The sequence below is a fragment of the Phalangium opilio genome, unplaced genomic scaffold, assembly GCF_054372755.1.
Source record: "Phalangium opilio isolate 3A_F unplaced genomic scaffold, DU_Popi_V2 ptg000045l_1, whole genome shotgun sequence".
Taxonomy (NCBI): Eukaryota; Metazoa; Arthropoda; class Arachnida; order Opiliones; family Phalangiidae; genus Phalangium; species Phalangium opilio.
The window spans coordinates 1,338,459-1,353,024 of record NW_028324168.1 but is presented as its reverse complement, the minus strand read 5'-3'; the positions used below and the strand labels follow the sequence as shown (position 1 = coordinate 1,353,024).

At 30.5% G+C, this 14,566-nt stretch overlaps 4 protein-coding genes and 1 pseudogene across 5 annotated transcripts; 2 read left to right on the top strand and 3 right to left on the bottom strand.

Annotated features, from left to right (window-relative positions):
- Positions 1–102: 102 nt before the first annotated feature.
- LOC149676629 (FUN14 domain-containing protein 1-like) lies at positions 103–5,467 on the bottom strand. Its single transcript, XM_089837686.1, has 5 exons — positions 5,319–5,467; positions 1,808–1,987; positions 1,639–1,714; positions 1,404–1,523; positions 103–665 (listed from the first exon to the last, which is right to left on the bottom strand). Exons 2-5 carry the CDS (start codon positions 1,960–1,962, stop codon positions 585–587), a joined length of 432 nt encoding a protein of 143 aa, XP_089693812.1. The 5' UTR covers positions 1,963–1,987; positions 5,319–5,467; the 3' UTR covers positions 103–584.
- LOC149676630 (uncharacterized) lies at positions 2,768–5,312 on the bottom strand. The gene has a single exon (XM_089837681.1). The coding sequence runs from the start codon at positions 4,693–4,695 to the stop codon at positions 3,244–3,246; it is 1,452 nt and encodes a 483-aa protein (XP_089693807.1). The 5' UTR covers positions 4,696–5,312; the 3' UTR covers positions 2,768–3,243.
- A 266-nt stretch (positions 5,468–5,733) lies between the features above and the next one.
- On the top strand, positions 5,734–10,518 carry Mo25 (calcium binding protein Mo25). Of its 2 annotated transcripts, XM_089837683.1 has the most exons (8): positions 5,735–5,898; positions 6,160–6,265; positions 6,343–6,506; positions 6,566–6,852; positions 6,916–7,084; positions 7,157–7,282; positions 7,343–7,486; positions 8,224–10,518. In XM_089837683.1, the coding sequence occupies exons 3-8, from the start codon at positions 6,405–6,407 to the stop codon at positions 8,404–8,406; spliced, it is 1,011 nt and encodes a 336-aa protein (XP_089693809.1). In that variant the 5' UTR covers positions 5,735–5,898; positions 6,160–6,265; positions 6,343–6,404; the 3' UTR covers positions 8,407–10,518. The 2 variants fall into 2 exon arrangements, with proteins under 2 accessions (XP_089693810.1, XP_089693809.1); XM_089837684.1 differs by lacking the exon at positions 6,160–6,265 and having other exon boundaries at positions 5,734–5,898.
- Positions 10,519–11,150: 632 nt separating this feature from the next.
- Positions 11,151–13,670, top strand: LOC149676627 (motile sperm domain-containing protein 1-like). Its single transcript, XM_089837685.1, has 6 exons — positions 11,151–11,308; positions 11,466–11,674; positions 11,805–11,880; positions 11,939–12,186; positions 12,261–12,419; positions 13,171–13,670. The coding sequence occupies exons 2-6, from the start codon at positions 11,530–11,532 to the stop codon at positions 13,200–13,202; spliced, it is 660 nt and encodes a 219-aa protein (XP_089693811.1). The 5' UTR covers positions 11,151–11,308; positions 11,466–11,529; the 3' UTR covers positions 13,203–13,670.
- Positions 13,671–13,673: 3 nt separating this feature from the next.
- On the bottom strand, positions 13,674–14,565 carry LOC149676626 (peroxiredoxin pseudogene; annotated as a pseudogene).
- Between the last annotated feature and the right edge of the window lies 1 nt (position 14,566).

Below are 14,566 nucleotides of genomic sequence, written 5' to 3'. Positions count from 1 at the left end.
AATCAACAAACAAACAAACAAACAAACAAGCCCCTCCCCCATTTTTTCACTCCTAGAGAGAGAGAAAGAAAATAAATTTGAAAAAAAAAAAACCAATTTGAATTTGTTTCTAAAACATATTTATTTATTAACATTTTGAAACACGATTAACATTACACACGTACACACACATGAATTTACATAAATACTATTTAGCATTTGGCATTATGTCAAATTGTGTTGCATTGATTAAAAAAAAAACAAACAATCATTGAATTTAATTAACATTGCTGAAAAAAATCTAATTAGTAATTATTAATTAGTGCACTATAAAAACTAAGTTCCTTTTTTAATCTAAATTAGTTTCTACAATGCGTTTTTTTTTGTTAGTTAGTTTCAGTTGCAGTTTGTTTATCACGAGAGCAACTGCAACTATTTGTAGTGTTTGTTTTATTTTTATTTAATTTATTTATTTAAATTTTGTTTATTTTTATTTTTCTTTAGATCTTATTTTCTTTCTTTTTCAAAATACATGTATACATGACTCATGGTGGGATGGGTCACATAATTCATGGGAAAACTTATTTGTAATCTTTGGATACTAGTCACGAAGACGCTAAACCTAAAAGAAATCCACCTGCGAAACCTCCAGCCAGGTAAATATTGTTTTGAATAAAACTTTGACTCTGAAATGAGTTAAAAATAGACGTAAAATTGACATTAGATAATGAAATGAGTCGAAAATAGACGTAAAATTGACATTAGATAATGAAATGAGTTGAAAATAGACGTAAAATTGACATTAGATAATGAAATGAGTTGACAGTAGACGTATAATTAACATTAGATGATGAAATGAGTCGAAAATAGACGTAAAATTGACATTAGATAATGAAATGAGTCGAAAATAGACGTAAAATTGACATTAGATAATGAAATGAGTTGACAGTAGACGTAAAATTGACATTAGATAATGAAATGAGTTGACAGTAGACGTAAAATTGACATTAGATAATGAAATGAGTTGACGGTAGACGTAAAATTGACATTAGATAATGAAATGAGTCGAAAATAGACGTAAAATTGACATTAGATAATGAAATGAGTTGACAGTAGACGTAAAATTGACATTAGATAATGAAATGAGTTGACAGTAGACGTAAAATTGACATTAGATAATGAAATGAGTTGACGGTAGACGTAAAATTGACATTAGATAATGAAATGAGTCGAAAATAGACGTAAAATTGACATTAATTAGACTTAAGACTTAAGTTGTAATGCAAGGACAATGTAAGGAAGTGTTTGCAAGCGTTGAAATTAATGATTAGTGAAATCTCTCTAGCTTCGAGAGACAAATTCCTGAAAGTTAACGATACGAAGACCAAAGCAACCCAACGTGGTTTTTTTTTTTTATTTTTTACCTCTTCTAAGATTAAGGGAATCTTGGCTTTGGCTTCTTTTTCTATTTTACGTTTCGCTTTCTCTACGTCTTTATTCACTCGAGTCCAGTTGACTTTGATATAGCCTTGATGCTGAGCGATCTAAAAATAAACCACGTACGCCACCACCAACATGGTGTTAATTACAAATTTGACAACAGTCAATGTCAAAATTACTAGACGTAAGTTGATAAATTAGTAAAAAGGGGCTTTCTACCTGAACCAAAAGTAAACTACCACCAATAGCTGTCGCGGCAACCTTGCCAACCTTTGAGAAAGCGAAACCAGCGCACCTTTTTTTTTTTTTTTCCAAGAAATATATAAGATAGGAGTTAGGCCAAGTTTATATTATAACTGACAAGGTGTTGATAATTAAATTGATTTACCATCCCGAAACACCACCGACTGTCAATTGTTTAGCGGCTGATGCGTTTGAGATGTCTTTCATAAATTTCGATAACCAATTAGCATCTTCGTGTCGTTTGCTCCTAATGTCTAAAATTTCGTAAACATCCTCTTTCGTAGGTTTGCTAATCGTCATTGTCGTTTATTATTTAATGTAAAACCTTTTAATTAACATTGAAAATTATCAATATTATATTCCTTTATCAAGGGGGTAATTCACTAAGAATTTTGCGAACTACTATAAACGAGGGGCCGGTCACTGAAGCCGCGTTTACACGAGACACTTTGAAAACGTTTTAGAATGTACAAAAAATAATATTACGCTGTCAAAACCAGAGATCTTTCACGAGAAAATGCAAATATTATTTTTAAAAAAGTGTTAGGCCTTTCCAAAACGTTGAAAACGGTTCCGAAGTGTCTCGTGTAAACGCGGCTTAAGTGTACACGGATGTACTACTAAAGTCCTGACAGTGATTAGCCCCTCGACTATAACTTCAACTCTATCAAATCAATGCACCTCTATGTCTCTATCTAATTTCACGCGTATTTCTTTGAAAAACGGTCGATTTCGTTAGTGAATTTCCCCCTTTTGAATTATTTCTACGGATGTCATTCGAAAATTATCTGTAGTGAAGTTTAAAAACCCAGAAAATGCACCTTGGGGGTTTAGTAGGAAATTAGAAAAATACTTTTTTGTGGCATCGAGCCTAAAGTAATAAAAGTGCCAGCAAATCCTTCTCCCAGTTAAAAAAAGAATGAAAGAAAAGTGTACTAAAACTCCGCACTTCCTAACTGACTGAAAAAATCTTATCACCATGAAAATTCTATTTTTAGGTTGGTTTAGAAAAACAGATCGAATTACATTTTAATGAAGTTTACACGCAAATTTGGGGGCTAATTTAATTTAACTATAATAACAAACAAAACGTACGAACGAAATTGACAAAGCATAAAATTTTATTTAAAACGTACTATATCGATATATATTTACAATATACAAAACTTGAATTTGCATAATAACAGTATCAAAAATTTACGCTGCCTTTATTTACTACTTAACAACAACAAATGTTAGTTATAGTTTAAGTTACAACTATATTCTATTATTCTTAGGATTACAAGAATAAATTCCTAAATTTCTGATGGTATAATTCAAGTTCGAACTGGATCTTTAGTTCCCCCCCCCCCCAACTGATGAAAGGGTTTAAAAATAAACTTATGTCTCACGTCACAAAAATTCTCAAAATTTGGGGGGATTTTTTTCTGGGGAGTTTTTTCTATTGAATAGCCAGAAATATTCCCAGAATTCCGTTCGAATCTACACCCTATATTCTTTCGCAATATTAGTCCGTTCCGAGGGGCTAATCACCCCCTTGTTTCTATAAATACACCGCGTCTAATTACATAACAATTTAATTTAATCTGAATCATAAAACCAATAATCAGGATCACTCATGTCCCCGGATTCATTAATTTCGGTTTTATTATACAAACACGGTAACTCCGTGACGTTCTTTGGTTTGCCAATTATACTTTTATCAAATGGAAACCATCTGATAACGTGAACTTCAAAGCTAGTTTGCACAGCAATTTGTAACCCGCTCCCATCGAAACTAACATCCAAATGACGTATTTCATGTTGGGCGTAGGGAAAAATATTAGGAACTACTTTAATCCTATTAACGGGAGTGGCGTTCTTTAAATCTTTAAGTTGTCTGTCATGGTTAATTAAAAAGACGTAAACCTCTCCCGATTGGGTCCCAATAACGAACAAATTGCGTTTCAAACAAACTGTGGAGATTTTTTCAACTGGAACTTTATTTTGACCCAAAGTTTCCCAGAGATCGTATTTATGATAAAATTGACCATTCTTCAATATCGTTAATTGGGCGCCAACTCCAAATACTAAATTACGATAGGATTGAATATTTGGACCGCAGAGAATATTCTCAATGTATTTATTCTCACTCCAATTTGACGCATTGACGTCCCACATCATTAAATGAACTCCCGGTAAATTCCACCATAAACAGGTAATTTTTTCTTTCCAAATACTAATGTTTGTTAACAAAATTGGGCAAGAAATCTGCGCGATATCGGTAACTATCACTCCGCCTAATCTAGAGTGGCTTTTAGAAACGGAATAAACGTGAATTACGCGATCTTGCGTCACTAATACAAAAGTATTCCCAAAAACTTTAATTACAGCGTCTAAACAATCCGAATTTGAAATTCGTTTTTCCCAAATTGTCAATGGTTTGCGGCCGTGACAGTTAATTTCACTGAGTTGTAACGCGCGATCCAAAGATACACTTATAACCACGTCAAATTCTGATAGTTTATAGGATCCCTTAACATTGTAAGGTCCCGTCCTTTGGACATCAATTAGGGCGATATCTTGAATAGGGTTTTTATGTTTCGCGATGATACCGACGCATTTACCGTTTTCATAGATATGAACTTTATAAACTCTAACATTTTCAACTGTTGGAGCTATAATTAAAAAATCGCCGGAAAGTCTAATAACGCACCTATTACTCGCATTAGTGTTTCGAAAAGGTAATCCAAATGTTTGGTGTGGAGTTTTAGTGATGGCGTTATAATGATTCCAACGAAGAAATAGATTTTCCCACATAAACGCGCCTTTTAGTCTCAATAGGTGTTTTAGCGGTTGACACGTTCCTAATATTTCAACTAAGACTTCGGCACTTATTTCGCGAAGGCAACAATGTTGCCAACATCCCTGGGATAATGTATTCCATAATGCGCAAACTTTACTGCATTGTATTAAACTTGACGTATCCAAAAATGATAGAATGTATTCTTGAATTTCTATTGGTAGGTTTATCAAATCCATGTTCATATTCATAAAGGTTTATTTTAATATTGATATTTCTTTCTGCAAGCCTTGGCTTTTTATTCAACCGAAGAAAACTTGGGGATTTTTAGATTATAGACTTAGTTTTAGCCGCGATTTTGATTAAAGTCCTTTAGAACTTATTTTTATCGGAAAGCTCAACTATACTTTCAGTTTCAACCGAGGAGAAACTTCGAATGAAGCCAAGGAAACTTTTAGTTACTTTCTTCAAAACAACCTCCACAAAAGTTCGGGAAAAAAATATGGGAACACACCCAACAAAATATTTATCTCTCAATTCCTCAGTCTGTACGGCACCGTCGAAAAACCGTTCCCCTCTCACGACTAGGCCTACTTAAGGGTCAAATTTATTGGCCGCAAAGGAGTAAAAACTTTAAAATAGGCCTAAGAGGTCTATATGTTTATCCATCATTATCGAGAATAAGTAGGTCAAATTTATCTCATCTTGAGCTTCCCGGTAACCGCTCCGCTAGCCTTTCGGAAGGCTATAGTACACTCACGCGTTAGGCCTAACTTGTCACTCGAATTTACATCCGTAGATAAATTTAAACAGACATAAAGAAAACGGCAAAACATTCTTTCGCAAATAAGCGCTGTAAAAAATTATGACTTACCTAATTTTTGAAGAAAACCGACACTAAAAGCACACTTCAAAAGTTCAAACCGACTGAATGTCTCTCAACCGGAATATAAATAGGCCTAAACTATTATAATGGAAAAATGGGCTGTGATTGGACCATTCATCCCACGTGGTTTTCAACCCCTATAATAATTTTTCCCTACCGTGGCTCTTGTAAGGGGATAACCTATAAATGGAATAATCCATAAAAGTGGATTAAACTCTAAAATGAACTAGCCCTTAACCGCCCCTTTTTATGAATTTATCGACTGCCCCTTCAACAAGCGAATACTACGCTTACGCTAGTCTTGCTAAGGGAAATTAAATAGGGAATAGAAAGTGAACCGTACGATGATTTAGCGATTCATCACTTTAAAAAAGGTAGCCTTTCTATTCCTTATTACATTTTCTTTAGACCTATATTGTAGTGTAGTGAATAGACTTTTCTTTGAAGTTGACCGTGTTCGAAAGTAGAGCTTATTCGGATGGCCTATATCGGAAATTAATTATTAATTAATGAATAGTTTAAATTAAATTAACAACATTGAAACCGTGATAACACGTTAAGGAAAACTGTAAGTCTATTTTAAAAGTTTCCTATTTACTGTAAATTTAGGCCTAAATTTAGAAATTGAGAACTAGTAAATAAACCGTAACTACGTCGTTGAAAAATAGGCTTAACAATTTTATCCTAATTTAGGCCTTTGTAAGCCTTTTTTACGAAATTTCTCAGTTAATTTACCCCTTATATAAGTAATTTGAATGATTAAACTCAAAACATTTGTAATAAATCGTTAAAAGTTTATAAAAGTCGGGCAATATGATCATTTATCTAGTTTGTCACTAAGACTTGGCTTGAAATTCCATGGTTGAACTGTAAAACTATGTGTGCAACTATCAATCAGTAACTAATTTTATATTAATCAACGAAAACCTCATTAGGTAGGGGTGTTAAATGATTACAAATCCTTAATTACGAAGCGTAATTACCAATTTTAACCTCAAAATGATATTTTTAGGAAATCCCTACCTTTTGGGGAGATTTATTTTACGTTATACCCCTGGATTTTTTCATAAAGCAATGCCCCTTTTTGGGAAATCGCAAAAAAGTCCTTATGAGCTTGTTAAAGCTCTGAAGGAAGCTGTTCAAGCTTTAGAAAGAGGGGACAAGAAAGCGGAAAAAGTATTAAACTCAAAAAGTTTGAGCTGAAATTGAGCTAATAATGTTAAAAAACAATACAGGCTCAGGAAGATGTATCGAAGAACTTAGTTCTAATGAAAAATATGCTTTATGGAACTTGTGACCAAGAGCCTCAAACCGATATTGTGGTTGCCCAATTGGCTCAGGAACTGTACAACACGCATTTGCTATTATTACTCATTCAAAATTTGCAAAAAATTGATTTTGAGGGAAAGAAAGATGTTGCCCAAATATTTAACAATATTTTACGGCGACAAATTGGCACTAGATCTCCGACTGTTGAATATATTTGCACAAAACCAGAAATTCTCTTCACCCTCATGTCTGGGTATGTTTACCCCCCCCCCCGTCATTTAACCTTTAACCTAAAAGGGTTAATTTGATTTTCAAGGTATGAAAAACAAGAGATAGCTTTAAATTGTGGCACAATGTTGAGAGAATGTGCGAGAAATGAGGCCTTGGCTAAGATTATGTTATATTCCGATGCCTTTTACAACTTTTTCAAATATGTTGAAGTATCAACTTTTGATATTGCATCAGATGCCTTCTCTACCTTTAAGGTTTAATTGAAAATAATTGTAATAATAAACGGGAAAAACAAAATTAAAAATAAATTTAATTTTAACTATCAGGAGCTTCTCACGAGACACAAAATTCTGTGCGCTGAATTCTTAGAAAATAATTATGATAAAGTTTTTGAGCATTACCAACAATTACTCAGTTCTGAAAATTACGTTACAAGACGTCAATCATTGAAAGTAAATCATTTTTATCTAAAAAATAAAGAAAAACTTGAATTAAATTGAGTTTTATGATAGCTTTTAGGGGAACTTTTATTGGATCGGCACAATTTCACAATAATGACACGTTATATATCAAATCCTGATAATTTAAAATTGATGATGCACATGTTGCGTGAAAAGAGTCGCAATATACAATTTGAAGCCTTCCACGTTTTTAAGGTAAATATTTATTAATTAATCTTTCTTTATAATAAGTTAAAGGAAAAGTTCAGGTAACATAACATTATACCTTAAGAGAAGGGCCTGTTTCTAATTATAGAAGGGAAAATATGATCTCTTATTACAAAATATGAAGGACTACTGCCCAATCCGCCATTGCTTTCATGTCGTCTGCTAGCCAGAACCCCTTACCCTTACCTGATTGGTTGAATTCTAACAAGCTGAGAGAGAGGCAAGGGGTTCAATGGCGGATGGCGCAGTAGTCCTTGATTATTTTTGTAATAACTAATAAGACTACTGCCCAATCCGCCTTTGCTTTAATGTCGTCTGCTAGCCAGAACCCTTTACCCCTGCCTGATTGGTTGAATTCTAAGAAGCTGAGAGAGTGGCAAGGGGTTCAATGGCGGATGGCACAGTAGTCCCTGATTATTTTTGTAATAACTAATAAGACTACTGCCCAATCCGCCATAAATAATGTCGTCTGCTAGCCAGAACCCCTTACCCTTACCTGATTGGTTGAATTCTAACAAGCTGAGAGAGAGGCAAGGCGTCAATGGTGGATGGCAAAGTAGTCCTTAATTATTTTTAAGCCTAATTAAACGCTAATTATCATATTGTAATAAGAGTTCATTTATTTATTATTTTAATATTTGATTCCTGTTATATTTAGAAAAAGGCCATTATTTTAAGCTATACTTTTCCTTTAATAAACTAATTAACCACGAAATTAATTACAGGTGTTTGTGGCCAATCCGAACAAGCCAAAACCAATCTTAGACATATTGTTAAGAAACAAAGATAAATTTGTCGATTTTCTAACAAAATTTCATACTGATCGTTCCGATGACGAACAGTTTAATGATGAAAAAGCCTATTTGATAAAACAGATTAAAGAACTTAAACCTTACGAAGAGCACTGAGTTATTATAAATAAATAAATAAATAATAACAACAACAACAAAGCTTCTTTAAACAAACAGAAAAAAATGGAAAAAAAAAATAAAAAATATATCAAAGTTATAAAAAAAGACATAAAAAAGGGACGCAGTCAATTTAAATTTATTTTTTAAATTCAAGAAAAAAAAAACATTAAACAAGAATAATTCTCCAAAAAGAATAAATCCAGATTAAAATTAAACAAAAAGTAATTAGAGTCATTATTATTATTAATTAATTAATATTTAGATGCAAAAAAAAAAAATAGATGAATGAATCTGAGAAGGGCCGGGTCCTGGCTTTTTGGTCAACGTTATTTTTTTTACTAAGTAATATTGTAAAACTCACTGTGTATAGATAAAGATACGTTTAAAAGTCAAAAAAAGAATTGTTCCCCCCCCCCTAAATAGTTAATTAATTAAGTGTGTGTATATGACATGATAAGAAAAGAAATTTAATTAAGCATTTTTTTCCTTTTCCTTTTCCTTTTATTTTAGGAATTATTTCATATTTTTTTTTCAAGTTTATTTTAATTATTATTATTATTATTATTATTTTCGTCATTTTTTTTAATTAATAAACGTTAATTATAAACTTAAGTAAGTATGAAATGTTATGTCTCTATAAGTAATTAGTATCATTATTTTATTTTAGTCGGGAAAAGAAATATTAATTAATTAATTATTTATAAAAAAAAGGTGCCTAATTATTAATCAACACTAATTTGTTTTTGTTTTGTTTTGTTGTTTTTTTCTTTCCTGTGTTTATTTGTTTGTTTTAAAAATCTCCTTTTGTGTTTTAACTTTCAACTTTTTAAGTAAACATTACATTAAAAAAAAAAGGTGAACAGTTTTAAAATACCTTAATTAGTTAAAATCTTTAATTAAATTAAATTAATGTTTTTGTATATATATTAATCCCATAATTAAAAATACCCTATTTAATTTTATTATTAATTAATGGGATCATTTAGTTTAAAATTAAAACTACCCTAATTAAAAAAGGCCTATTTTATTATTAATTAATTAATTATTGGGATCATTTAGTTTAAAATTAAAACTACCCTAATTAAAAAAGGCCTATTTTATTATTAATTAGTTAATTAATTAATGGGATCATTTAGTTTAAATAATAATCTACCCTAATTAAATAAGCCCTATTTTATTATTAATTAGTTAATTAATTAATGGAATCATTTAGTTTAAAATTAAAACTACCCTAATTAAAAAAAGGCCTATTTTATTATTAATTAATTTTATTATTAATTAATGGGATCATTTAGTTTAAAATTAAAACTACTCTAATTAAAAAAGGCCTATTTTATTATTAATTAGTTAATTAATTAATGGGATCATTTAGATTAAATTATAATCTACCCTAATTTAAAAAAATGCCCTATTTTATTATTAATTAGTTAATTAATTAATGGGATAATTTAGATTAAATTATAATCTACCCTAATTAAAAAAATGCCCTATTTTATTATTAATTATTGGGATCATTTAGTTTAAAATTAAAAACTAATTATTATGTTTCATTATAAATTAATTGGTGTGTTGGCTGTAACAAGTGAAATGAATTCAAATTTCCCTATAAATTAGATTTAATTAAAAACAAGGAAACCTAATTAGATTAATTAATTAATTAATTAAAGTAGACATTAATTATCTACAGGGGAAAACACACACTATGATAATTTTTAAGTTATATTTTAACAAAATAGTTGCCGATAAATACACAGCTATTATAGATATTAATTATTAAATTAATGTCAATTAAACAAAAAAAAAGGAAATTAGAAGACAAAACTATATTGCCTTGTATATTAGGTATTTAACAATGCAAATTAACTTAAATATATGGTCCTGTTAAATGCAAATAAAATCAAGGATTAAAATGAAATAAACACGGGCCATTTAATTAGGAGGAAATATTAATTAAATAATTAATTAAGATGAGACCACATAATTAAAAAAGAAAAGAATTGTGATCGCTCTGTTCTGTTGTGTATTATAATAATGATAATAATAATAACAAATGTGGGTCTTAATTTAAATTTATTTCAGGATAAATTAAAATTTTATTGGAAATTTTTAGTAATTTCTCCGTCAATTTTTATTAATTTAATTTTTTTTTTATTAAATTTTCAGATTCTGCAGGAACTATAAGGGACTTATGAGGCGTGTTAATACATAATGTTAATTCTCGTAAGAATTAAAGTAGTACGGTAAGGATGAGTAGGACAAAAATAGTGGCCTTTATCCGCTAGAATATAAGACCCAATTAACTATATAACGCGCTTGTGGCGCCATCCCGCTGCAATCAAGGGAACTAAAAGAAAAGGCGGGAAATTTGACTGATTTAAAGAATATATGTTTTTATACATTTCTTATCTAGGTTTCGAGATGGCGACACCATCGCGTGAGAAACTTGTTAGCTGTCCGTCCGTCCCGATGTTTTCAAAAGTGTCCCACGTACAATAGGTATTTTAATGCAAAGGCCACTCTAGTGGTAATTTTCTCAACTCAATCAGAGAAAATAGTATTAAGAATAGAAGGTAGGATCCGTAGTTGTTTCTAACGAGCCTCTATTTCTAATTATGTTAATTAAAAATTATGTTAATTTATATCAGAGAAAATAGTATTGGAAGTTGTTACGAGTATAAGCTTTCTAGCTCTATTTGAATTCCATTTATTATGTTGCAACAGAACCAATCTTCTATTCCAATGGACTATTTTCTTTGGAGACATCAGCTGTTTTTCCAAGGTTCGAGTGGTGCAATTACGGTTTGATCAACAAAGAAAATAAAGGATAAAAATATATTGTTTACGTGTAAGTAATCAACGAAAATATATGAGCAAGTACAGCAATAACGCTCAGTTAAACGTAAGTAGTATTTATATTATCTTTTTGATGTTAATTTTAAACTTTTAAAGCTTTAAATCGACATTCCTCGTTAGGCCTTGGCGTAATATTTAAGCATATTTGATAGTAATTAGTAATTGAAATAATTGCGTAAACTTTTGTAATTAAAATATTACAGATAATATTATGTTGGTTTTGTCTAATTACTGGCGGAGATTACGGTAACCCAGTAATTGTAATTAATGCAGAACCCAAATCCTCATGAGAGCAGCAAATTGCCAGTATTTGTTTTGCCATCATCTCTGGCATTTTACGCTGATGATCAATCATCTCACAAGCAAATATTAACGCTTTATAATCCTTTCGACTTCCCTCTTAAATTCACCGGTAAGTTTACCGTAAATTTGAGCGTATTTAAGCACAAAATTCACCTTACTTTACCATAGTACTGTAATTGTGACCTTCCCTTACCGTCCAAAAATCACTATTATGTAATTAAAATCAAACGTATTTACAGTACTATGCACAAGTCCAAGAAAATACGCCGTGATCGATCCTAAAGGCGTAGTAAAGTCATCTTGTTGTGTTGATATGTAGGTTTAATTAATAAATTTCATGAATTAGTATAAACTTAACCCTTTTTTGCAACAGAGTCATAAGACACAATGCTATAAACCAAACAAACTATGACTCTGTTGATAAATTTCGCATTCAAATTCAAGAGCAAGGAAGTCGTATTATATTAAGTAAAAGAGATGTGACTGCAACATTATTAGCTTCCAAACCAGCTTATATCTCAGGAAGCAATAATGCCCCTGAAAATGAGCATTTTGAGCATTTACCGGCTCCCACTGCACCCCTTGTTCATAGTAGAGAATATGCCTATTCTAGAGGATCAAGTAAATATTAATTTAATGTCTAAGAGTCATTTACCAACAGATTAATCTTCATTAATTAATAATTAATTAATTAGGTAGTGGAGGAAATACAGGACCTAATTTGGTAGTTATTATAGCCGGCATTGTATCATTAATTGCCTTAGCTTTACCAACTGAAGGGCAAAATGATGCCCGTTTACCAACTTATCTTCATTTAAGTATGCATCAAAAATTGGTAGCCGCTTTTACCTTAGGTAATATTTGTTTTAACTTCTAATTTACTAATTTTTACAAATTTTTACATGATCTTACCAATTTTTACACAATCTTACCAATTTTTACATAATCTTACCAATTTTTACACAATCTTACCAATTTTTACATAATCTTACCAATTTTTACATAATTTCACCAATTTTTACATAATTTCACCAATTTTTACATAATTTCACCAATTTTTACATAATTTCACCAATTTTTACATAATTTCACCAATTTTTACATAATTTCACCAATTTTTACATAATTTCACCAATTTTTACATAATTTCACCAATTTTTACATAATTTCACCAATTTTTACATAATTTCACCAATTTTTACATAATTTCACCAATTTTTACATAATTTCACCAATTTTTACATAATTTCACCAATTTTTACATAATTTCACCAATTTTTACATAATTTCACCAATTTTTACATAAATTTACCAATTTTTACATAATTTCACCAATTTTTACATAAATTTACCAATTTTTACATAAGTTTACAAATTTTTACATAAATTTACCAATTTTTACATAATTTCACCAATTTTTACATAATTTTACAAATTTTTACATAAATTTACCAATTTTTACATAAATTTACCAATTTTTACATAAGTTTACAAATTTTTACATAAATTTACCCAATTTTTACATAAATTTACCAATTTTTACATAAGTTTACAAATTTTTACATAATTTTACCAAGTTTTACATAATTTTACCAATTTTTCTAGGCTTGGTTGCCATGGCAATATTAAAATCGTGACCCTTCCTTAAAAAATTTACTCAAAACACTTTGATTAAAAAAAATTGAGAGAATCATAAATTATCGGCAATGATAAATTAAAATTAATATTAATGAATGCCATTTATTACGAGTTTTATTTCCTTAAAAATATTTTGATTTTCTTGTGATATAAAAGATCACTATGTGTGCAAGTAATTGGGAAATGTGAGAGAGAACTTCAACAACATATTTTTTACACACTTAAGTGTGAAAGAAATAAACTTCACGTGAAATAATTATTTTAAGGGTATTTTTAATAATTTTATATGAACAAATTAAAAAAAAAATCAAGGTCAATGTTCTGCAAAGTATTTTTAAGTTCTCGATCGATATTTTATGAAATCCTGTAAAATAATTAATATAATATAATATATAATTATGTAAAATAATTAAAATAGGTTTCATGACGTCATTTTGCCAATTAAATGTTCTTAAAAAAATAAATAACTGTTTACTCTTATTTATTTTTAATCATCCATTTTATTTTCTTTCTTGTACAAATTATCAAAAAAAAACTAATTAACTTTATTGAAATATTCTTTAGAATTCTTAGGATCAGGTTTAATTGTAGGACTATCAGGTGTCCATCCAGCTGGACAAACTTCTCCGTGTTTCTCAACAAATTGGAAGGCCTTGACCAGCCTTAATGTTTCATCAACTGATCTTCCAACTGGTAAATCGTTAATGGTAACTTGTTTAACAATTCCTTGAGGATCTATGATGAATAATCCCCTTAAAGCAATGCCAGCATCTTCAATTAATACGCCGTAATCTCTAGCGATGTTCTTGGTGAAATCAGCTAGTAGTGGTATCTTCATGGGTCCCAATCCACCTTCTTTACGTGGAAGATTGGTCCAAGCCAGATGGCTGAAATGCGAATCAGTAGATACTGCGATTACTTCAGTGTTTATGTTCTTGAATTCCTCAACTCTGTCGCTAAATGCGATGATTTCGGTTGGACAAACGAAGGTAAAGTCCAAAGGGTAGAAGAAAATGACCAGGTACTTTCCCTTGTAATCGGAAAGTTGGATTTCTTTAAATTGGGAATTTACTACAGCAGTGCCTTTGAAGTCTGGAGCGGGTTTTTGAACTGTTACTGAAAGTAATTTCGAAGTTGTTTGCAAGTAACGAATATTTTTTAAGGAAGTTGTAACGATATTTTTGCCATAACGGCTTAACATTCCCAAAGAATTCATCGCCATGGCCATGATGATAATAATGTTACGCAACGCGGACACGCACTGGATTGATCCAAGAATAAGGGGAACTGTTTCGAACCAAACTAGATGGCGTTAGCTACTTTGAAAATTTGAATCGTCTCCATGGCAACGCTATCAACAGAA